Genomic DNA, 23,922 nt, shown 5'->3' on the forward strand with positions numbered 1-23,922 from the left:
ATGCAGGGATCCGGGGTAAAGCAGTTCACATAGACCGGCTCTCACTGCTGTCAGTCTGCAATCATGACCGGAAGACTACCCTGCAGTAGAGCGATCTAAAAAAGGAGGCTTAAAACACTTGTGGAGCAGAGCGAGGAAAGGACGAAGTCTATGGCAGTGCGGAGGATGGTCTGTGGACAGCTTTACCCCGGATGCCTGCATACTTAGATGTGCCTGTTTTAATCATCAACCATGTGAGTTTCTAAATGTTGTACCTTCATTAAATGTAACCATATTGCTACACTTAGAGGCTCCTCTGTTCTCTTTTATACTCAGTATACTCAGTGACATGACGCTACTCTTATATCAAGACATCGCTTGTATATGAAGTCACAATTTTGTACAAAAATTTGTTTGTCTTGCAAAATGCTCTCAAACCAAGGTTTTACTGTAGTAGGGAGGTGGTAGAATGTCTGTCAGGTTTTAAATGCTGTTAGTGTCTCTACTGGGAGAACTTCCCCTTACTTCTTGTTCTATAAACATCCATCAAAGGGGAACGTGGACAGCAATAAAATATCGACAGAAGTTCTAATCATTCTGCACGCTTTGGTCACCCAAAGGGGCCATTATGGAGCCAAGAGAAGCAGTCCCACTCCTTGAGATGTACAACGTATTCTCTGAAACAAATAAAGAATGAGCCAAAAGCGCAAGACCACCTAGAGATGGCCAAGCCAAGGTCTCAGCTACAGTTTTCAGAAGCTTCAAAGTCACAACTGACACATTATAGACAATTATGTGGAAATTGTGTAACCGTGAGCATGCAGACATATACAATAACCCACAACGGATAAATGAGAAATAACCTTTCAGCATTCTCTACATGCCAAACTGCCAAGGGCTGCGTTGCTATTGGTTATTTTCATGTATTATATCACAATAGAGGTACAATGTTATTTTATTAAAGTATTCTGTAAACCATGAAAGAATAAGCAGCTTATGTCCAGCTGTAACGATGGTGAAGTGACAACACAGTAAGCAGCATGTCCCATTCTAAAGTCATTCAAGCTGCAGCAAACGGACAGTAACAGAGCCAAGTACTGCAATGCTAAGTATATGGAATCCGTTCTTTAGACAGCTGTAACAGACAGGCCTGCAATAACAACTTCCATATAAAAGCAGATAAACAGACGTACACTTATTATAGATAGAGCCATAACAAAGAGTCATCAACATTTTCAGAGCATGCTGTCACCAAACATTACATTAAACGCTGAAGTAAGAGCTGTTGATGCATATAAAAATAAATGCCGGCATAACTCATGAACCGCCAAAAGCAGGCCAACCAGGGCAATAACTGTATTATCAAGAAACGCTTATATTAATATTTAAGTTTTTTGAATATGCGACTATTAGAGCGAATGCTTACTGCATATGCTACAATATTAGTTGGCTAATTTGGTTACCCATTTCTTTTAAAGCTAAGTTGGCTAAATTTTGAAATTCCGTGAGGTTCCAACAACAGAATCCAAGAGATGCGATCTGGCCAGATGATGGCGCATATGCATAAACATGAAACTCATTCAAGCTATGGGTATTCAAATTTTCAGAGCTGAGTGACAACATAATCAGCTTTTATGATTTCCTATAATCCTGTAGTCCAATGCAGAATTTTAAATTAGGGAAAAAAAAAAATACACATGAAATGCAGCGCACATAACGTGTACCATTAATAAACAATTCTGGTTTGTCTGCCTCTCTGCTTTGTTCCAGCATTGAGAAGCAGAGGCTTAAAACGATTTCAATGGAAGATCAACATAAATTAGGAAGGATAGAACTTCATCTTCAAATTCCCCCAAAACAACATTTTTGCTTCAACTGGAGTTTAAGTAGTTAAAGCGGTAATAAACACAGCTTGGTGACTTGTACCTACAGGTAAACTTAAAATAACACTTACCTGTAGGTACAAGGAATATTTCCTAAACGTGCACCATTCAGGAGATAGTCCCTATTTCTGCAGCCGGTGACGTCACCAGCGCATGAGCAATGCGCTGTGAAGGGACGGCATTCCTTTAGAGCCCTTTCAAATTGAGACGCTTCAAAAATGCCCTAAAAGGCCTTAACGCTAATACCACGTTTTTACCACATTTTTGGGGCGTTTTAACAGCGTTTTTCAAACGTTGTTGAAGCATGGGCGTCAAAGAACAATCCCTCCACCCTACATCACAATTTCAGTCCTGTTGTTGTAGATGCTCTCTTTTCTGCTTGCACATTTACCTTTTTGTGAGATCATGTGACTTTTCTACAGCTCAGGGTGGATTATAGGCGTTTTTACAGCGCTTTCAATTCATTTCAATGGAGAGGGGCGTTTTTTAAGCGCTTTTTTCAATGCCCAAAATCTGCTACAAAGATGCCGCTTGCAGGACTTTTCTCAGCGCCCCGCCAGCGCAATCCCTCAGTGTGAAAGGGTCCATTGAGATGCATGAGGAGCGTTTTAATAGCGCTATTTTTAGTGCCAAAACGCTGCAAAAACGTCTGACCCTTTTCACACTGGGGCGTTTTTTTCAGGTCTTTTTCGGGCGCTGGCAGTGTGAAAGGGCTCGGGCCATTGGCGCACGCAGCCTGGTGGCAAAAACATGAAAGAAGCTGCTTGCAGGACTTTTTTTGATGCCCTCCCAGCGCAGCGCCCCAGTGTGAAAGCACTCGGCTTTCACATTGGGATTGCAGATGAGGCTTCTTTCAGGTGCTTTTTTTAATGCTAAAGCGCTTGAAAAACGCCCCAGTGTGAAAGGGGTCTTAGAGCTTTGTGACTCCTGTGCTCATGAGTGGGAGTGAGGTCATCGCAGCTTGGCCATTCAAACAGCTGGAGCCTGTGAACCCAGAAGGAAGACCAGATGATGGAGGCCCTGTCAGCAGTGACAGCTTGCCACTGGAGGGCTTCCTTTTAAGGTAAGTGTTTTTTATAATGTTTTAGTATGCGATGCATAATGCATACTTGCACTATATGCATGCTATTAACTTGCAGGGGAATTTTTTTTGTTTTTTTTTTTTTAGTTTAATACCACTTTTAAGAGCTTAAGCACAGCAGACCCCATGTCTAAATAACCTTTAGGTGAAGTTCATACAGATGATAAAACACCTGCGAAGTACCCCTCAATGCAAGTTCTGAAAGGACATACGTATCCGAACAACACAGTACACACTTCTGCATTCTTTGGGCGAGGTATTGAGCTATGTTGCCTACAATGATTGGACCTTACCAAACCATTCATTTCCCAAACACCTATATCCCTGATGTCAAAGCTGAATATCAAGCATAACAAAGATGCACATTAACACAGCTCTGTATTCAACAAAACATTACATGTATTTTTTTACTGTACATAGCGTATGTATCTGTAATTAGGGCATCAACACTGTTCATTCCACAGCACAAACCAGCCCTAAGTGTTACCCAACCCCAACAGAGAAAAGTTAGGTCCTCCGCTCTCCCAGATAAGGTTGTGTAGCAGAGCAACGATTGTGATGTCATCATTCCTACTTTTTACCTCTGTCCAATCAGAGAACACATTCATTGAAAAAATGCAAGGCGTTCTCTGAATGGTGGCTATGCAGATGGGCAGCTAGGTTTCCGGGGAGACCATGGCCATCAATGAAGTAGCTCCAGCTACTACAATGATTTACAGCTTCCACAGAGGCCTATCAGGTATCACATATGCATACTTGCCCAATGTAGGTATGCAAAATAGATCATTAATGGAGTTCAGCTTTAGGCCCCTTTCACACGGGCGCCATCCGTTCAGTCAGCTTTTTTTAAAGAAAAAACATTCCGTTTATATCAGTTTGCGCTTCACTTCAGTTCAGTTGAGTTTACATGTATTTTTTCATCCATTTTTTCTTATTTGCAAAGACCAATCAGAAGTGACAAAAGTATAAATAAAAATGTTTCCTGCCTAAAAATAGACATAAACAGGACGGATGTAAACAGATGGCATCCGTTTACATCTTTTCAGACCCATTCAAGTGGAATAGGACACAGTCTTGTTACATTTTAAAACACGGACCTAAACAGACACGGATCTGAGCTGATGTAAACAGATGACCATTTACAACCACCCACCCATAGATATATATTGTCGGTCTGAAAAAACTAGCAGACTGATCTAGCCTTAATGCCCATGTGAAAGGGGCCTAGCAGGCTTTATTACTATAATGCACTAATATGAAAGCACTGAAGACAAAATGTTTTTTTAAGGTAGGGAACAAGTCTTCAGCAGTGTTACCTTTGTCTTAGGCCTGGTTCACACCTATGCAAGTTGCAGTTGATGCATATTGCAGGTGCACTTTGCGTTTTTCAATACACGTTTTTGATCCATTGAAGTCTATAGAACCAAAAACACAACCTGCTGGTCCTCTGGCCCTTTCCATAAAATGCATAGATGTAGGGTTGCACCGATACGGAGTTTTTTCACAAGTATCGGTACCCGTGCAAATGTACCGATTCTTTCAAGCTCGGTTCTTTTTTTATAAACAATAAACAATTAAAACTTTTTTTTTGTTTGCTTTGTTAGTGAATATTTTTACACATATATATTAACATATATTTCCACATTTACATTGAAAAAGCGCAAAACTTTTTAAAAATCTATTTATTTAATTTATGAATAACTTTTCAATGCTTTGTACCATTGCTGACAGCTGAAGTGAAAACAAAACAGTTGCGGTAGGTATTGGTAATTAGTATTGGCGTGTACTTTAAAAAAAAAAAAAAGTATCGGTACTCGTACTCGTTGTAAAAAAAAAAAAAAAAGGGTATCAGTGCATCCCTACATAGATGTGAACTTGACCCATAGGAAAACCATGTTAAATTGACTGTAGTGTGTTTCTGAAAAACTGAAAACGCACAAAAAAATGCATAGGTGTGAACCAAGCCCAAGTTATAAAAACATTTTACATAACACTAATAGACAGTGCTCAAATAAGAATATACACAGTAATATAGTTTGCCACAATTATTTTACTTAAACCCTTACATATCCCCGGTGAAGTGACTGGCCTCAGTTGATACACAGAGATGAAACAAATCCTTCTACATAAGTTGTACCTGTTTATCTACAGTCTTCTCTTCTGTTCAAAGTCTAGCTGAGTGAGGAGAGCTGAGAGCTGATTGGAGGGAAGGGACACACTACTTTAAAGTGATCCTGTATCATAATTATCGTATTTTAATCAAGACCATATCTGTAAAGAAGGGGACTGAACACTTGGATCACTAGAAATTGTCTACTAGAGTCCACTAGGAAATTGACACATCAGGAAAGTATTCAGTCTCTTCTTTACAGGTATGGCCTTGCTTCAAAATATTTCTTTATAAAACAGGGTTACTTTACATTCTTATGCCCTGTACACATGATAGGACCTTGTTGTCGGAAATTCCGACCATGTGTATAGGCTCCATCACACATTTTCAATCCGTAATTTCCGACACACGAAGTTTGAGAGCTTGCTATAAAATTTTCCGACAACAAAAACCGTTGTAGGAAATTCCGATCGTGTGTACACAAATCCGACGCACAAAGTGCCACGCATGCTCAGAATAAATTAAGAGACGAAAGCTATTGGCTACTGCCCCGTTTATAGTCCTGATGTACGTGTTTTACGTCACCACGTTCAGAACAATTGGATTTTCCGACAACTTTGTGTGACCATGTGTATGCAAGACAAGTTTGAGCCAACATCCGTTGGAAAAAATCCATGGATTTTGTTGTCGGAATGTCCGATCAATGTCTGACCGTGTGTACAGGGCATATGAGTTTCTCATTTGAACTGCAAAAGATCTTCAGGACTTCTGTCCCGTAGATCAAGAAGCCTTAAAGCGGAAGATCCACTTTTGGATAGAACTCTGCTTTAACAGCAATCTACAGTGGTTCTCAACCCTGTTCTCAAGTACCCACAATAGGCCATGTTTGCAGGTTTTCCTTTATCTTGCACAGGTCAATGGCTTGGTATTTTGGACAGCTAATTTATCCAAGAGAAATTCCCAAAACATGGCCTGCTGGGGGTACTTGAGGACAGGGTTGAGACCCACTGCTGTAGATTGCTGTTTAAGCAGAGTTCTATCCAAAAGTGCATCTTCCGCTTTAAGAAAGTCTTCCCAACTCCTGTTTGTGAAACTGAGCTTTTGGGGAGGAGGCAGGTATCCAATTTTGACAGGTACCTGCTCCCACTTCTCCCCCCCAAGTTCTCCTTCCCGAAGTCTTCTGGAACACATGACAGGTTCTGGAAGACTTCAGGACCAGTCACAGAGCGCAGCGCCGCTCACGCATGCACAGTAGGCACCGAGCTGTGAAGCTTCCATAGAGAGACAGTCACAATCTCTTGCTATTCAAATTGGATGTGAGGAAACCGACATCCAGTTCACATAAGTGTGGACCCAGCTAAAGGAAAAAGTACAGCCAAAGCTTGTTTGGCTGTACTTCTCCTGTGGATCACAGGAGTGCAGTTCGTTCACAGTATTGGAGCCAGCGGGGGACAGATGCAGCATCAATCCCTACCTAGGCAAGTATGATTTCTAAAATAAAAAAATTGAAGTCCATACTTCTTTTTGAAGGAAAATGCAAATTTCCTGTTTCACTGAGAGGCCTTTTGTGCAGTTACATGGGAGAATAACGTACCTCTACCACTAGTAGGCCCAGCAATAAAAAAAAGCTATTGTTCCCCCAAAGGATTACGATTTTCAGGTTGAAGCAGGTGGTAAAAGTGAAATCTACAACTTACTTACCCTGGGAATATCAGGGAATAATGAGATTGGGGGACTCACAGTAGGATGTAGAATAGAAAAGGGATGTTCACTTTTCCTGGAGGCACCCTTTAGGCCCCATTCACACTAGCGCGTTTTTTGATGCATTTTGCATTTTGCAGAAATGCACGGGAACTTTTTAACATGGGTTCCTATGGAACATGTTCACATCAATGCTTTTTTGTATCTCAGCGTTTTTGGAAAGGGTCGGGGACTTTTTTTCATGCAAAAAGCAGCGTTTTGCATGTAATGGTTTTCAATGGACAAGCATCAAAAACGCAAGTGCTGCGTTTTTGCAGCGTTTTTGATGCGTTTTTGATGCGTTTTTGCCGTTTTTTTTTTTTTTTTGTAATTTTTTTTTTAAGACTGTAAAAAAAAAATGAAAAAAAAAAAAAAAAACGCAAAACGCAAATCGCGGCAAAAACGCCGCAAAAACGCGGCAAAAACGCGGCTCAAAAACGTGGCAAGCATGAAAAAAAACCCTCCAAAAACGCTCAAAAGCAACATGCATAGGTGTGAATCGAGCCTTAGGGCTCATGCACATTGGGCTTAAAAAACACTGCTTTTAAAAGGCATTTTACTTTTTTCAGCCTGTAAACACACCTCTACGTTGCCAATAAAATGCTAATGCTCTTAAATGCTCCTAAAAATGCTGCTAAAAACGCTACTACAAAAAGCTATTGCCAGAGCTTTTTATCCCGTGATTTTTCCAGCTTTTTTTAGCTTAAAAAAAAACGTTAGTGTGCATGGAGCCTGGTACTGTACATTCACAGCAGTATATATGACAGCGTCAGAAAGTTTTACAAAATAAACAACCAGAGTCTTCCTTTGCTACATTAAGAACAATACAGGAGGGATCCGATTGGTTACAAGGTGTAACAATCAGGTCTTTATCTGTGACGCATTCACATATAGAAAGATTCTTACACCACAGAGATGACACAAAATACACCATCACAATTTGGGAGCACAAGTAAAGCCAACAAAGGATAAAGCACAAGGTCTGAAGCCTTGAATACATTATAACCAGCCATGCAAACTGGCTTCACTCAAATGAGTGTACTGATGGTCAGAAGCTAGAAAACAGCGTTAGATATGCAGACTGTAATGGAAAAGAAAAAAACTAAAAAAACTTTATTTACAGATGCCATGAAGATCCTTTCCAGCCGCTTCTGTGCTTCGTCTGATGGTGTCCGTTGGATAACAGTACTTGGGGCCTAAAGGTCAAATTTATATTAGTATTCATCTAAATGCCAAATCTACAGCTACCCAACTGCCCCCCCCCCCCCCCCAAACAAATTATAGAGAGCAAGTAGGTAACTCAATGTAACACTGACAAACTGTGGAAAATATATAAAGATATAAATATAGAGAGACGGTGCAGAATAGACGCAGTGTGCAATGACCAAACACAACTTTGAGCGTACTGCTAATGCTGCGACTTCCCTCTACTGGTCAAAAATCTCTACTAATACTCTGCAAAACTAAAGTGTATCCCTGAGTACTGAGACATGTCTATCTGGAGGAGGAAAAAACATTCAGATTACGTGATGATAAAGGAAAGCAACACAAAGATGTACTTAGTAAATATGTTAATAGATAATTTGTCAAAATTCCTCACTGTGTCAAAAGTCTTGTTAACTAAACCAACCAATTGGATTAGAAGCCCCCCCAAGTGAAAACAATTCATGTTAACCACATCAACCAATTAGATGTCAACTAGTGGTTACAAAGTGAAAAAGCAAACATTAGATTGGTTCCATAGATCATATGAACCCTTATCATATTGGGCTTAGAACGGCACTTTTTTCAAAAGCAACAATATACTGGATGACTTGTAATGGTTCTGGACACATGATGATCCAAAATATTTAGCTTTGCGACCCACATCATATAGCACACAATCAAAAGCGATTTGCCTTTTTTTTTTAATTCAACGCTAAAGACCAATGTTTGTAGCACCAAGCCAGGTATCCAATTGTTGCTATCACTTTAACCTCTCTTGCCTTTGAGGATTTGAACTTATGGACTTGCTAGTAAATCTACTGAGAACAGTGGAACTTTGTCCACAGAGCTAGGAGGCTCCCTGCCTACCTCCTAAGAATATACTTGGGTAATACATTATTTCACGTGGAGACATTAGTATATAGAGATAGAGTCCTTGTTTAAATTGTATTGATAAAAGATACCCAGTGGGGCTATCTAATTAAGCAAAGAAATTAGTCTCCGAGGAGGAAATTAATCATATATTAAAAAGACAGTAACAATGTCCTCCAGTTATTCCTGAAAAGCTTTCCCACAAGACACATTCAGTAGAGAGACCGGATAATGGCTCCTGCTCCAAAGGTCACTTCTCTGAGAATATGAGCCTGCAGAAGATATCCAAGAACCGACTCTCATCAGGGCACCTATGAGCCAACACCTAAGAAAACAAAAAGGTCCTTCTAGTACAAGTACAACGCTGCCTTCCTGAATAGAGTTTTTGTGGTTTTGCATCTCAATTCCATCCTTAAAGACTTAATAGGCAAAAGAACCAATCTCCTTTCTACCCTTGTAAATCTTTTTTTTGGATTGGATTGGTTGAGGAAGGGGGGGTTTACCTGGGATTTGCAATGAAATCTCTAATTTGCAATAAAGTGATTGACTATATTTCTGTACTATATACAGCAAAGTAAAGTGGAGATAATTGTGGTTCCTTTTGTACCCATCAACTCAGCAGAAGATGACACCGGAAATCTTTAATGCAAATTACTTCAATCATAAAATGAAATTTTGCAATTCTCCACTACAACAGCTATCACTAATACTCAACCTTAGCAAAGCTCCCTACCAGACGAGTTTAGTCAAGAACAATAGGCAGCTGAAGTTATATGCAAATCTAAACTTGGTTAGTAGTCACAGAGACTATTAGACAAGAAACACGAATGCTTGAAAAGCTGGAGGAGCTAGAGAAAAAAATCACAACCTGTATACAACTTAAAATTCCTGCATCTATGACCATACTAATTATATTTGGCAGAATGGTTTAATAAAAAGGTAACTTCGCCATTAAATTTTTTTAAATTATACTGCAAGTTTCCGATGCTGAGGAAGGGCCTGTGTCAACTGGCTAATGATGCAAAGGCCAACAAACTTAAACAAATTTGGCACTCGCCAAAATTTTACAAAGCACTAAACAGTAATGCAAAAACAGCCCTACGCATCAAGAGGCATTACATTATTAGAAACACACCTGTTTTGAGAAAGGACTTCCAAGTTTTTGAGTGACAGCAGCAGTCAGCAGCTTCTGAGACCTGGGGGGTGCAACTCCCTTCTTCAAAGAAGGCTGAGCAAAGGTGGAAAATCATTTAAGAATGACCAAATGTACCTTTGTTCAGGCAAATGCTAAGCTGAAGCACAGCTACTGTACAATAGCCAGCATCGGGCTTGGTGAGCAGCATACCCAACAAACTATTCTAAGTTGCAAGCTCTATATTTAATTGCTGAAAGCTGAAAAAGAAGCAAATTACATACATACCTACTAGAGGAGTAAACAAAGAGCTCAGTCACTACAAGATGGTACTATTTGCTGCCCAGACAGCTCTACAAAGATTTGTTTTTATTCATGCAATATAAGAGGCAAAAGGATATTCAAAGAAGCCAAGAGACTGATTGGCCACCTGACCGTGGGATTTATCCAGCCCTGGAAATTACGCTAAGAAACCAGAATGGGTTGTTGAAGACAATGGAATTGTATTTAAGTAAATTAATTTGTTAAAGGGTAACTCCACTTAAATAGGAAAAATGTGGTAAATAAACTAAATTAATATAGTTTATACAATTGCGACACAAACCTCATTGTAATTGAATGTTATTAAAAATTACCTCCCCTTTTCAAACTGCAGCACTGTAATTTTCTGTGCAATGCAATGCAATGCAATGCAATATGGCTACCTGGAGGTGTTCTGTACACAGATGGTATACAGAACAATGTACATAGATCACCCATAGGGTAATGTTTTTTTATTAACAAAAGTGGAGTTATTCTTTAATGTATCAACACATTTAGTCAGTAAAGAACTCCATATCAAATACATGCACGGTTAATGGTCCAGGAGGGTTGTTGTGATGGCACAGTAGCGCATGCACAAATGCAGTCATATTGCACACACAGGAATACCTCTGATGTACGTCCTTCAGTACTCTTCTGTGGAGCATTAGTAGATAAATCAGTGACGGTCTTTGTAGGCTGGTGCCTTTCATTAATGGTCTTCTCTTCCACAGGAGAGATGGGCTTCTCAGGTGTTTTTTCAACAGGAGAAATGGGTGGAGGTACCTTTTCACCAGCAGGTTCCACTTTCTTCTCAGGGAGCTTAAGCCTCTGTTTATGTTCTTTTGTTCTACCTCTAGACATAAGGCTTGTGAGACCCACTGAAAGATCATCCTTTTGTGCCGCCTCCTTTTTAGCGCCGGTTTTTTGAGTGGCAGGGGGAACAGGAGTTTGATGTTTTTCCTCATTAGTGGAGTCCAAACTGTGTCCACGAGCTTGGTCACTTTTGCTGCCTGTATCTTCTTGTGGAATGACTTTCCTAACCATCTTTCTCACCACCTTTACCACCTTCTTTTTTGTACCACCTTCTTCATTATCTGCATTCAGGGACTTTTCACTTCCTCCTCTTCTCAGCATAGTATCAGCTGGTTTGTCTGCAGGCTGCTTTGCATCACCATTTAGTACTGGTCCAGGGCTACTTCCCCCTGCGGAACTCAGAGGTCTTTCTGGACTCTTCACCCTGAATGGACTTTGTCTTGGATCTGGACTTTTTGCTCGCAGTGGATTTGGAGACAGTGAATTCCTTGGAGATGAGGGACTACTAGAGGTTTCCTGCTCACTCCCTGGTTCTGAATTTTCAGACTACATTTTGAAGACATAAATTTTATGAGTATGAGTATAAAACATAGTACTACATAAACAAAATTGTATGAAAATTTTCACACAATTTCAGCTACAGTGGCACCAATTAAACGAACTACAAAATGAAATAAACTTTCAAGATACCACAAAGTAACATTTTGTGACATAAGAACAGTTATTTGGGTTTTCAAGAATACAATATTCTGTATATAAAAATTATGGTTAAGCTGAAACAAACAACTTCCTAAGCTTTCCTAAACAGAGAGTTAGTGCAGGCAACAAGGAAGCTCCTACGTAATCTTCTAAAATGTCCCAGAGTCCCAAAACCCAGGCTAATATAATATGTGAATAGCAATAAGTGTACAAGTAGCACTTAGTCTACTTCCTGTGCCTCAATACCCGTAAATGAGGTAGTCCAACACACTGTTCAACCTATAGTGAAGCATGGATAATAGTTTCAACTTCTACTAAAACCTTGGAAGTTTAGCACCCACATTTAGTTTTTTGGTGATCAGTTTACCACCACGGACCCCACATGAACCCTATTTATGGTAGAAGGGAATGCTCGGTGGTTGTAGCTTTCTTTGCCTGGGAGGAAACTCATATCCAAATGCTATGAGGGAAGAACAGCCAAAAATAAAAAATGGTTTATATAGAAAAAAAACCCCCTGAAAAACAACTCCACACCATAATCCCCCCTCCACCAAATGATTTGGACCAGTGCACAAAGCAAGGTCCATAAAAGGCATGGATGAGTGAGTTTGGGGTAGGAAACTTGACTGGCCTGCACAGAGTCCTGACCTCAACCTGATGAATTAGAGCTGAGACTGTGACCCAGGCCTTCTAGTCCAACATCAGTGCCTGACCTCACAAATGCGCATCTGTAAGAATGGTCAAAATATTCCCATAGACACACTTCTAAACCTTGTGGACAGCCTTCCTAGAAGAGTTGAAGCTGTTATAGCTGCAAAGGGTGAGCAAACTCAATATTGAACCCTACTAAGACTGGGATGCCATTAAAGTTAATGTGTGTGTAAAGGCAGGCATCCCAATACTTTCGGTAATATAGTGCATCTACGCCCACTGCAAAATCTTCTCATCCCACTGTAGTGCAACCAGGCCCAGCCTACACGAGAGAGTGGCACCTCTACTCTGCATTCAGGAGCAGTGCAGCATCAGTGCCTTCACTGACAAGATCAGCAGGTATACTGTCATTAGGTATACTGTGGCACTTTGCAGGAGGACAAAGAGAGGACAAATGCACTTATAAATAAAGTACAACTAAAGGCAAAACTTTTTTTTAGTTTTGGATAGAGAGGAGAGGGATTAAAACACGTCAGTTTTTTTTTTGCTCATTATAAGAAACAAAAGTGGCGGCACTCCAAGATAACAAATAGGCTTCTTTATTTAATCCATACAGGTAAAAAGACAAAAACACAGCTCCAGGACAGCGAGTTAACGCGTTTCACACATCAGTGCTTATTCATAACTGATAGCTCTCTGAACACTCACCCCCTTAAATCCCAAACTGACAGGTGAAATCAATAATTGGATCAACTTTTCACGGGTATACATTTTTACCAGTCCAGGATAGTCCAGTTTAGTTTGTATTGGTGTCTATGCACCTGTTAGGGATATTCACCTTCTCCATTTATTTTGTTTACCATTATCATTGAAAATTAAAGTAAAAGAAAAACCCTAATTTTGGGTTGTCCCCAGGAAAGTAAATAAGAAAGGAAATCTTACAATGGGGACGCTAGTTCTGGTGACCTGGGGGGTCCCATAGGATTCCCCTAATTTGCAGGGATTTCCTCTCACTTCCTCTTCTGGCTATGGGACAGGAAGTGAAGGGAAATCTCCCCATTGGGACAAAGACGGCAAAACTAAACCATACAGGAGTTATAACCCTCCCTTAACTCTATCCAAAATGAAAAAAAAAAACGTTTTGCCTATTTTTTCTACTTTAGGTGCTACAGCACAAACTTTTTAACAAAGGCCATAGTTCTACTTTAAGCAGTACATTTACTTCTACAGCAAACCAAAACAGCAGCTGTTGGGGAGAGGGTGACAGAGAAGTTGGATCTCAGGGATAGACAAGCTGGAGTCACTGAGCCAAAGATATAGCACTAGTCATCACAAACAGGAACATGGAATACCAGGGCATATCAAGCTGATTATGTCTTACATTAAAGTTACCTAAAAGGCAAGACTATGATACATTACATTAGGCCTTATCCCTGAAGCAGTTACTGGGTTATTCAATATAAAAAGACAACTGCTGGAAAACACTATGTAAGCTGTCACTGTTCAACTGCAGTATGACTGCAGTGCAGGGCTGCCGGACAGCCACGCCGTATATTTTGCTCTGACAAAGAATATTCTGCTAGACCCATGGAAGAAATCATCTGCCCGATAATGTCATTACCATAGGTGTCAGCCAAGAAAAGCCACACACAGCTGTCACCGTACAAAACAGCAGAAAAGAGCCCCTTCACTCTACAGTACTGTTGCTAACTAATTTCATCATCCCTGTTAATATGAACTGCAAAAGACACAGATGATTTTTATAAGCCGTTTTACAACTCGACACTCACTGCAAAGCCAATGGTGCATGCGTCTGTCAAAGAAAAGCCTCTGTACCTTTCTGGAGCCTTTTCTGACTGCCACTGAACAATCAAACACTAATGCAAGATGGGTACGCTGGTCTATCCAGAGATCTGGAGGAGGAGGAGGCGATACGCACGGCTCAGTCTGGGCTGAGTTCTGAATGCCTGTACTGAGACTGCTCAGCTGCAATCAGAAGTGGGATGGCTGCTCAAACATAAAACTGCTGACATCAAATTTCCTCGGTTCTTATTGACCCAAGAACTTCAGTAATGTGCCACAGATCAAGAAATTCTTACCACCGAGCATTCTGTTCTCTCCAAACCTGTTGCTATTTAAAGCAAATTGCTCAAATTGTTTTATATCTATGCAGCATTGATACCAGCTGTCTTGATCTCGTAGGCAACTTGAATTGTACGTCTAAAGCCGGTCACTTACTGCAGCTTACCAATCATTAGACGTGGTGGCTAAAACAGTTTCTTTTTTTTCAATAAAAGCTGACCACTGTAAAACACCTCTGCCAGCGGTAACTGGTTTGTCTCAGCCCTGAAAAGATACATCTGCAAAAGAGCTTGTTCTTTTGAAAAACAACAAGCTTCCGGGGCAGATCACCAGATAGAAGAAAACCTCAGCCAATCAGGAGGGAGAGTCCCGGAAAGTCGAGGCTCTCATGCAACATCGCTGTATCAAGATGGGGCTCAGGTAAGTATGGTGGGGGGGGGGCTCTGAGGGTGTCTGCTGCACACTGAAGAATTTTTAATTTAACGCACAGAATGCATTAAGCTATAAAACATTCTGCCTTTAGAACCACTTTAAGCCAATCTTACTGCACTGTCAATGGTTTTGGTGACTTTATAAAGACCTTTTCAAAGTAACAATGTGGCTGCAAAAACTACTATTTAGATTATTATTAGATTAGATTACTATTATTAGATTATTATTACTATTTAGATTAAAAACTGCTCCTATTTCCTGGAAAGTGATCATGACCTAGTGTCAGATGGTGGTGAATTGTAAGGGACACACATTAAAAGAAGCCCTAAACTAACTACATAAGATCAATGTCACAATTGTTTGATATTCTAGAATGTCCCTGAGATCAAGAATCAGCAGACCCCTACAGGGGAGCTTTTATCTGACTAAAAATTATTATCTTTAAGCAAACCTTGAAGATAGAACTAAAAAAGCTGCCACTGATGACTTGGGTTTTAAAGATGCAGGCTCCAGGCGCTATCATTTCGATTCTGGTTGAAGTATTTAAAAGAGATGTATGGGGTTGTGGGAAAAAAAATATATACACACACACACACACACACACACACACACACACACACACACATACTCACCTAGGTGGAGGCAATGCTGCATCTATCCCCTGCTGCTTCTAAGACTGAGAATGGAGTGATCAAGACCACTGATCGCTCGGTTCTCAGTCTTTAGGGACTTAGTCACCAGATGTCTGCTCTGCCCCTCCAGTGCTCTGCTCACTGGAGTGCTGGGCTGTGGAGGGAGTGGCAACGGCTGAGCCAGTCTAGGCATCTGGGTGGATCCCGACTGTAAAGTGCTTGGACCAGCTACGTGAATTCAGCCGACATTGGGCTTTAGCCAGCTGTTGGTTAAAAACAGGTCACAGGAGTGCAGAACAAACTGCACTCCTATGATCGATAAGAGAAGTAGGGCCAAAATAGCTTTACCCAAGTTGTTAACCAGGAACAAACATGCAGGATACGAGGGTGGGAATTACAACCTTCATGAATGCTTGTTCCATTTCAGTGACATACTTTGAAGTAAAACAAAGATCAGGGCACTTGTACCATTGAAAATCTGGTCAGCAATGGCAGCTTTCATTTCTCTCCTCACAGATTCACTTTATGGCCTTCCCATGCAGGAAAACAAAAAAAGCTCCCTATCCCCCTGCCTTTGGTCCAGACTGTGATGTCAAATTTCTACTTTGCATCATGGTCTCCCCATTCCAATAGGTTTTACTTCTAATGAATGGGTCAAAATTGTATGGCTGGTCAGACTTGGTGCGTAGGTAAAAATTGGAACATCCGATGCGTTGGAATGATTATTCTTTGGATCTAACATAAAATGGATGTGTCTCTTATTCTCTGCTATTCCTAAGAAGAAGGGTGCCTAGGCAATAACTGCCCTGAGGAAAGACCAATCAGAAAAGCTTACAACAATTATCTCTCTGTTTACACCAATCTATTTATTTGGCTAGGCTGAGATAAATTGAAATTACATATGTTTCTATCAACAGCGATGAACTTCCATCCACTGGTAACTCTAAAAAAGCCCAGGAAGTGGTAATTCCATTGTAAATCTGTACTTTCACTATGAGAGTACTACACCTTTGACTAATGCCAACTTACAGTTCCATTCTGGCTACCATTGTTTTTCTTTCCTAACGGTTTGTCTTCATCCTTGACCTAAAGTTTCAAACAGGGGCAGGAAAGTATAAAATCACTCGTCAAGTAAAAAAATAATGATAAATAAAAAGACTTTTGCAGCTGGTCACATAAAAGACAGAAATCTGACAGCTTGGGCAGAGGCACACCGGACAAATGCAGGAAAATACACAAAGAAGTGCCAGCCCTAAAGCTAGCAATCACAATGTCTTGTTTCCTTTAAGTGCACCTGTCATGTCCCTATAGTGCAAGTTTTCATTTTCTGGGCTAAATGAACACAGAATAAAACCGTAACACTAAATGGAGGACAGATACACAAACATGAGATCAACATTAGACTTCAAAACTCTGGACTAGATGAAAACTCAATATGTTCTGGTTAAAACGACTACTAACGCAATAAAACAAACAAAAATAAATAAAACATGCGCAGTGTCACAACACTTCCCTTTTGCTCCCAGAATGCAAAGCGTGAGGAAAAAGCCATGGCAAGGTAGTCATGAGCTGCCGGGTCCTAATCTGATTGGCTGAAGGAAAAAGAAAGAAGATCACATTCTGGACACCTAATTATTGCCATGTGATGACACTCACAATTAAGTTGGACAAAGCATGTCTATATATAGTGTGTTTAATACAATACAAACAGCAAAAGGAAAATAATACACAACATAGGGAGAAAATATCTATTAATTGGTTACAAGCTGCAGCTGAAAGACAGAAAAAGTTCTTTGCATTTACTTCATGAGCTTATGAGTCGGGATCCGAGTCCTCCTACTTCACATCTCCTAAGCTTCTTTTTTCTAGTAAGGTTGCACATCACAATAATGAGTCACTAGTGAGGCTTAGTAGACATTAGGGGTCAGGTATAGGAACCCAATCCGTTACCCCAGAAGTAAATGCAAATTTGAGAACTCAGGCATTCTGTGTATGAAGGGTTCCAACACAAAGAAAGCACCTGATGTGCAAGCACCCCAAGTTGCCTGTTTGTGCTGACAGTGCTGAACAAGGCCAGTCCAACCACCAATTTTAACACACAATGCATTTCACGCTTTATTTTCTAAAATGTATAATTCAGCACATCCCAAAATCAGAACTGGTTTCTTTGTGAATACAGGTGTGTAAGTGCTTCCACCTTCTTACATACGAGCTCCGACCAGTTGCTGAAGCCCCAGGTATCGCAAGAGGAGGAGTCGGCACTCGGAATGGCATCCGACAATGGTTATCCTTTATTGCAAAAACATGTATAACTGCTGTATAACAGCCAACGAATTTCAGGCATCATGACTAAGGTCTGATGGCCAACACACAGTGCCTTGAAAAAGTATTCATACCCCTTGAAATTTTCCACATTTTGTCATGTAACAACCAAAAACTCAAATGCATTTTATTGGGATTTTATGTGATAGACCAATACAAAGTGGCACATAATTGCAAAGTGGAAGGAAAACGATAAATGGTTTTCCAAATTGTTTACAAATAAATATCCGAAAAGTGTGGTGTGCATTTGTATTCAGCCCCCTGAGTCAATACTTTGTAGAACCACCATTCACTGCAATTACAGCTACAAGTCTTTTTAGGGATGTCTCTACCAGCTTTGCAAAGTGAAATTTTTGCACATCCTTCTTTGCAAAATAGCTCAAGCTCTGTCAGACTAGATGGAGAGCATCTGTGAACAGCAATTTTTAAGTCTTGCCACAGATTCTCAATAGGATTTAGGTCTGGACGTTGACTGGGCCATTCTAACACATGAATATGCTTTGATTGAAACCATTCCATTGTAGCTCTGGCTGTATGTTTAGGGACATTGTCCTGCTGGAAGGTGAACCTCCGCCCCAGTCTCAAGTCTTTTGCAGACTCTAAAAGGTTTTCTTCTAAGATTGCCCTGTATTTGGCTCCATCCATGTTCCCATCAACTCTGACCAGCTTCTCTGTCCCTGCTGAAGAAAAGCATCCCCACAAGTTGATGCTGCCACCACCATGTTTCATGGTGGGGATGGTGTGTTGAGGGTGATGTGCAGTGTTAGTTTTCCGCCACATATAGCATTATGCTTTCAGGCCAAAAAGTTCAATTTTGGCCTCATCTGACCAGAGCACCTTCTTCCACATGTTCGCTGTGTCCCCCACATGGCTTCTCGCAAACTGCAAAAGGGACTTCTTATGGCTTTATTTCAAAATTTGCATCTTCCATAAAGGCCAGATTTTTTGGAGTGCACGACTAATAGTTGTCCTGTAAACAGATTCTCCCGCCTGAGCTGTGGATCTCTGCAGCTTCTCCAGAGTTACCATGGGCCTCTTGACTGCTTCTCTAAATAATGCTCTCCTTGCCCGGCCTGTCAGTTTAGGTGGACGACCATGTCTTGGTAGGTTTGCAGTTGTGCCATACGCTTTTCATTTTGGGATGATGGATTGAACAGTGCTCTGTGAGATGTTCAAAGCTTGGGATATTTTTTTTTTATAACCTAACCCTGCTTTAAACTTCTCCACAACTTTATCCCTGACTGGTGTGTTTCTTAGCCTTCATGATGAGATTTGCTCACTAAGGTTCTCTAACAAACCTCTGAGGGCTTCACAGAACATCTGTATTTATACTGAGATTAAATTACACACAGGTGGACTATATTTACTAATTTGGTGAATTCTGAAGGCAATTGGTTCCACTGGGTTTTAGTTGGGGGTATCAGAGTAAAGGGGGCTGAATACAAATGCATGCTACACTTTTCAGATATTTATTGTTAAATTTGTAAAACCATTTATCATTTTCCTTTCACCTCTCAATTGTGTACCACTTTGTGTTGGTCCATCAATAAAATCCCAATAAAATAAATTTACGTTTTTGGTTGTAACATGACAAAATGTGGAAAATTTAAAGGGGTATGAATACTTTTTCAAGGCACTGTACATGTTTTGCAATAAAGGATAGCCATTGTTGGATGCCATTCTGAGTGCTGACTTCTCTTCTTGTGATTTGGATTCCTTGTGAGCTTCTGATGAACAGGCAATACTAAAACAACCCATGTTAAGTGGAGACTTGTTCACACACTAAAGTTGGCCATAGATGGATAGAATTTCAAATTAAAAAGTTTTAGAAAAAAAGTTGTACAAAAATGCTCAGAACATTTGAATGTCGCTTGGAAGATTTCATTTGCTTTAACATTCGATTTTGGAACAAATTAACTTTATCGAAGGAAAACCACATACACGGTTAGAAAAGGATTTGTTTGAAAAAAAACATTTTCTTCCTCATCCTTCAAATTGTCTCGTCACTTCGGTCAAATATGAATATTGATTTGACCCACTAATGAATAGAAAAAACAAACTTCCTTAGAACATTCTTTTCCTAAGAATTTTCAATCAAAATTCTACCCTTCTATGGCCAGCTTAAGGCACAAAGGACGGACTGTAGTACTAAGCAAAATTTATCCTACTTTTTACTGGTTTAAATATTTTTTAGTGCAACCCTATAGAAATACTCTACAATCCTCTTGGCTGCACCTTGCATTCGGTTCTGATACAGTAGACAACAAAGCTATCCTTGTCTGTTCTCCTTACATCACCACTTCCTGGTGACCAGAAAAGTCTGTCTGGATGAAAAACTCACTATAGGGGTCATGAGACAGAAAGGCTTAATTGCTAAGAGGAAATAAAAGTTGCAACCACATGCCATGTGATGGGCGGCAGCACTACATACAGAAGACAGACAGCGGCTCTGCTTTAAAAACATTTGAGACTTCCATTACTAAAGAGCTCAAAGGCTGGTGAGGTCTCTGGCAACATGATTTACAAATAACCCCCAACCCTTACAATGTTAAACCCTGCAGAAATATATTTTGATTCTAAGAAATTAAATGAAAGGTTTTTTTTTTAAAGAGAAGTGCGGCACAATCGTAAAAAGATACATCCTTAAATTTAAAGGCCACCTACAGATGCATCCAAACAGAAATGGGCCAGTTTTACAAAACCAACCCAGAGTATTCTAGATGCGAACAGAGTAAATGGGGAAGATATTGTAAATTATTTTGCAACTTGTAAAAATCTGTCTTTGCAGACAATCATATTTGAGAAATATGAGCAGTTCAACTAATTGTTTAGCACACAAGGCATTTAAAGTCTTTTAGATAATTTGCACATCCTAGAGTAGCAGATATCTTTAAGCTGGAGTATGGCCAAAAATGACTTTTGGCCATTTGCACAGTAAAAATAAGTTGGCTTTAATGATGTGTACCACATTTCTGGCTGCTGCAGTGTTTGTTACATATCTTACTTACTCAGGCAGCAGTTTCCTTTTGGCAATGAATGTCAGGAGCTGATATATTTTTTTTTTTATATTTACAACAGAATATTGCTGCTCCAGGTGGGTACACCTCTGATACATCCCCATACATCCCCTCCAGTCGGGTGCAGTATGAGCAAAATGTATTCCCAGGGAGAAGGTAAAGAGGGGGTACACAGGGGGGGGGGATCACGTCAGGTCAACCCCTGCAGAGTCGCTTCCCTTCAGAGGAACATAAAATTCACACAATATCCACTTAAGCCTTGGCTCACACTAGATGCGGTGTGAAATCACAGCAAATTTGCTGCAGATTCGCCCTGCATCAAAATCGCAACCCGTTCACGCAAACCGATTGCGAAGTGTATGTTAACATCACCCCGCAATCGGTTTGCAAAATGCAGTGTGATTTGCAGAATAAGATCGCATGGGTGTAAACACCCATGCAATCCAATTCTGGTGTTGACAAAAAAAGGGTCCTGCACGAGTTTGGTGCAAATGCGGTGCGATTTGAGCCATACAAATCCATGGCTCAAATCATACCCCAGAGATACCACATGTAATTCACACAGGAATGTGCTGCGATTCCTGTGCGAATTATATGTGGTGTCTTGCACCACAATAGGGTCTACATCCGCCTGGATTTGGCAGACAGGATCAGATCAGATAGCAGCGGGTGTCAGCGGACATGTCACGCTGACATCCGCTGCTCCATAGAGGTGAATAGAGTGTCCTATCAGGTCTGCCTGAAAAACTGACAGGAGGACCTGATTGGAAAGCCCGTGTGAAAGGGACCTAGGACATGGTTTTTTTTTTTTCAGTATGTTAGCGTGGTAGGAGGCCCATAGGTGTCAATGGCAACGCATTAAAAATGTATATCACATGATTTTGATGTGCTAGAAACTGGTATTAACAAGCCTTGGTCAATTGCTGTTAACCCTATCCACTCTAAATTCAAAAACACATTGAAAACACATGTCAACTGACATCAAAACCCATGTCAAAGCTGAAAGGAAATGTACACTGATGCATGACAACACACCTGCCTAAAGCTACAAAAAAAACAAAAAACAAAAAAAAAAAATCACAACACATGCTTAGATCTAAATGGACCCCAAGAAAGATATGCAATTTGGTTTTCTCTATTAGTACATTTTAGTTACTGGTGGAATAACTGAGCTAACATCCGCTGGCTTCTTGTATCTCTTGGAGTCCCCAGCAGTGAGATCTCCCTGCCATGGATCCAGGCATAGTTATTGCTCAGCTTGGAGCTTCAGATACTCCTTTTCTCCTGATCTCACCACCAAACAATAATAAGGCATATTCAGATAGGTAAACGCTACCATATCCACCGCAAATCAACCACTTTGGAGAGGGGGGGATAACAATTCCAAATGTTATGTGTCTTAGGAAATCCATTTCTAAGCTGCACTATAACTGGTCATGTGTCCATGCCAAATAAATTTAATAGAAATCCCATAACTCTGGGCTAGATAAAAAAAAATACAAAATGTACTGGGCAACATTAATAATTACTGTTTCTCATAATATAAATTATAAAAAGGCGTTATCTCCACTAACTGATCTAGGAAAAAAATAAAACACCTCTACTGTGGGCAGTACTTTTCAGACATATCACTGACAGCTGCTGTAGTGCAAGGGAGTCTGGCAGGAACTCAAACAAAACAAACAACCCATTAGTCTAGGAACTAATTATTCTCTTATGAAATGTACCAAAGAATAAGCTTGGTATTTATGTGAAGACTATATTCTAAGTGCCAATGACACAAGTTTACAGCAAAAAAGTCTAAGGCTTGCTGCAAATGAACACCAAAGTGTACTAGGCCCAGTTGTGTCTAAAGCCAAGCATCCATTACTAATACCAACATGGTGCTGGAACAATGGCCGTGGGCACAGAAGGTGTCCTATGAGATTAATATGTGTGACAATGAAATGTGATGTGGAAGTATAGTTTTGTTTTTTTAATAGATTCTTTTTATTTTCCAATTTTCCTTAGTATAAGACAGTGGTCTCCAAACTGCAGCCATTTGCTTGCCTTCATCCAGCCCTCAGGACACCAACAAGAGTGTCCTTTCTCTGACACAAACAGCGGGGAACCATTCCTCTCACCAACACCAACAATGGGGCATAATTCCTTCCACTGATACCAACAGTGGGGAACCATTCCTCTCACCAACACCAACAATGGGGCATAATTCCTTCCACTGATACCAACAGTGGGGAACCATTCCTCTCACCAACACCAACAATGGGGCATAATTCCTTCCACTGATACCAACAGTGGGGAACCATTCCTCTCACCAACACCAACAATGGGGAATAATTCCTTCCACTGACACCAACAGTGGCGAACCATTCCTCTCACCAACACCAATAATGGGGCATAATTCCTTCCACTGACACAATGGTGGAACACTATTCCTCCTACTGACCACCAGCAATGGGGCACAATTCCTTTCACTATATATAATCAATTATGCACTATTCCTCCTACTAATACCAGTGATGGGGCACTGTTCCTCCAACTAATACCAGTGATGGGGCACTGTTCCTCCAACTAATACCAGTGATGGGGCACTATTCCTCATTCTACTGACTACAAGCACTATACAATTTGTATTACTCCCACTGACACTGGGGCAATTTCTACTTTAACTGGCCACTCCAGCCCCCCATGAAGTCTGAAGGACAGTAAACCAACCCTTTGTTTAGAAAGTTTTGAGACCCCTGATATAAGAGATCACTAAGGTCTTACAATGTATTTTTTTCCATTTTTGATAGAGTAGTCTTAGAATCTCCCTCAGGTGTTTGTGGTTTGTCCGCTCTGGTGATTCATTCCTCTATTTGTCCTGGTGATCACGGTCACCGACACTCAATATAAGAGAAAATCTAAAATGTTAAATTGTCACCGGGTTAGAAATAGTAAAATCTTCCAGTAGGGACACTTGATTTGGTG

At 40.4% G+C, this 23,922-nt stretch overlaps 1 protein-coding gene across 17 annotated transcripts in view; it reads right to left on the reverse strand.

Moving 5' to 3' along the window:
* MYO18A (myosin XVIIIA) overlaps positions 1-23,922 on the reverse strand; it is a 498,725-nt gene that overhangs the window by 329,996 nt on the left and 144,807 nt on the right. For 3 of the 17 annotated variants that reach the window (XM_073616815.1, XM_073616813.1, XM_073616809.1), the window contains exon 3: positions 7,915-7,989. The exons of 13 other annotated variants lie outside the window; for them this stretch is intronic. In XM_073616815.1, the coding sequence (XP_073472916.1) occupies positions 7,915-7,989 (75 nt within the window). Of the gene's footprint in view, positions 1-7,914; positions 7,990-10,931; positions 11,664-23,922 lie in introns of those variants that run through there. One more of the 17 variants, XM_073616819.1, reaches the window with a different exon arrangement.

The sequence above is a fragment of the Aquarana catesbeiana genome, linkage group LG02 (genome assembly GCF_042186555.1).
Source record: "Aquarana catesbeiana isolate 2022-GZ linkage group LG02, ASM4218655v1, whole genome shotgun sequence".
Classification (NCBI taxonomy): Eukaryota; Metazoa; Chordata; class Amphibia; order Anura; family Ranidae; genus Aquarana; species Aquarana catesbeiana.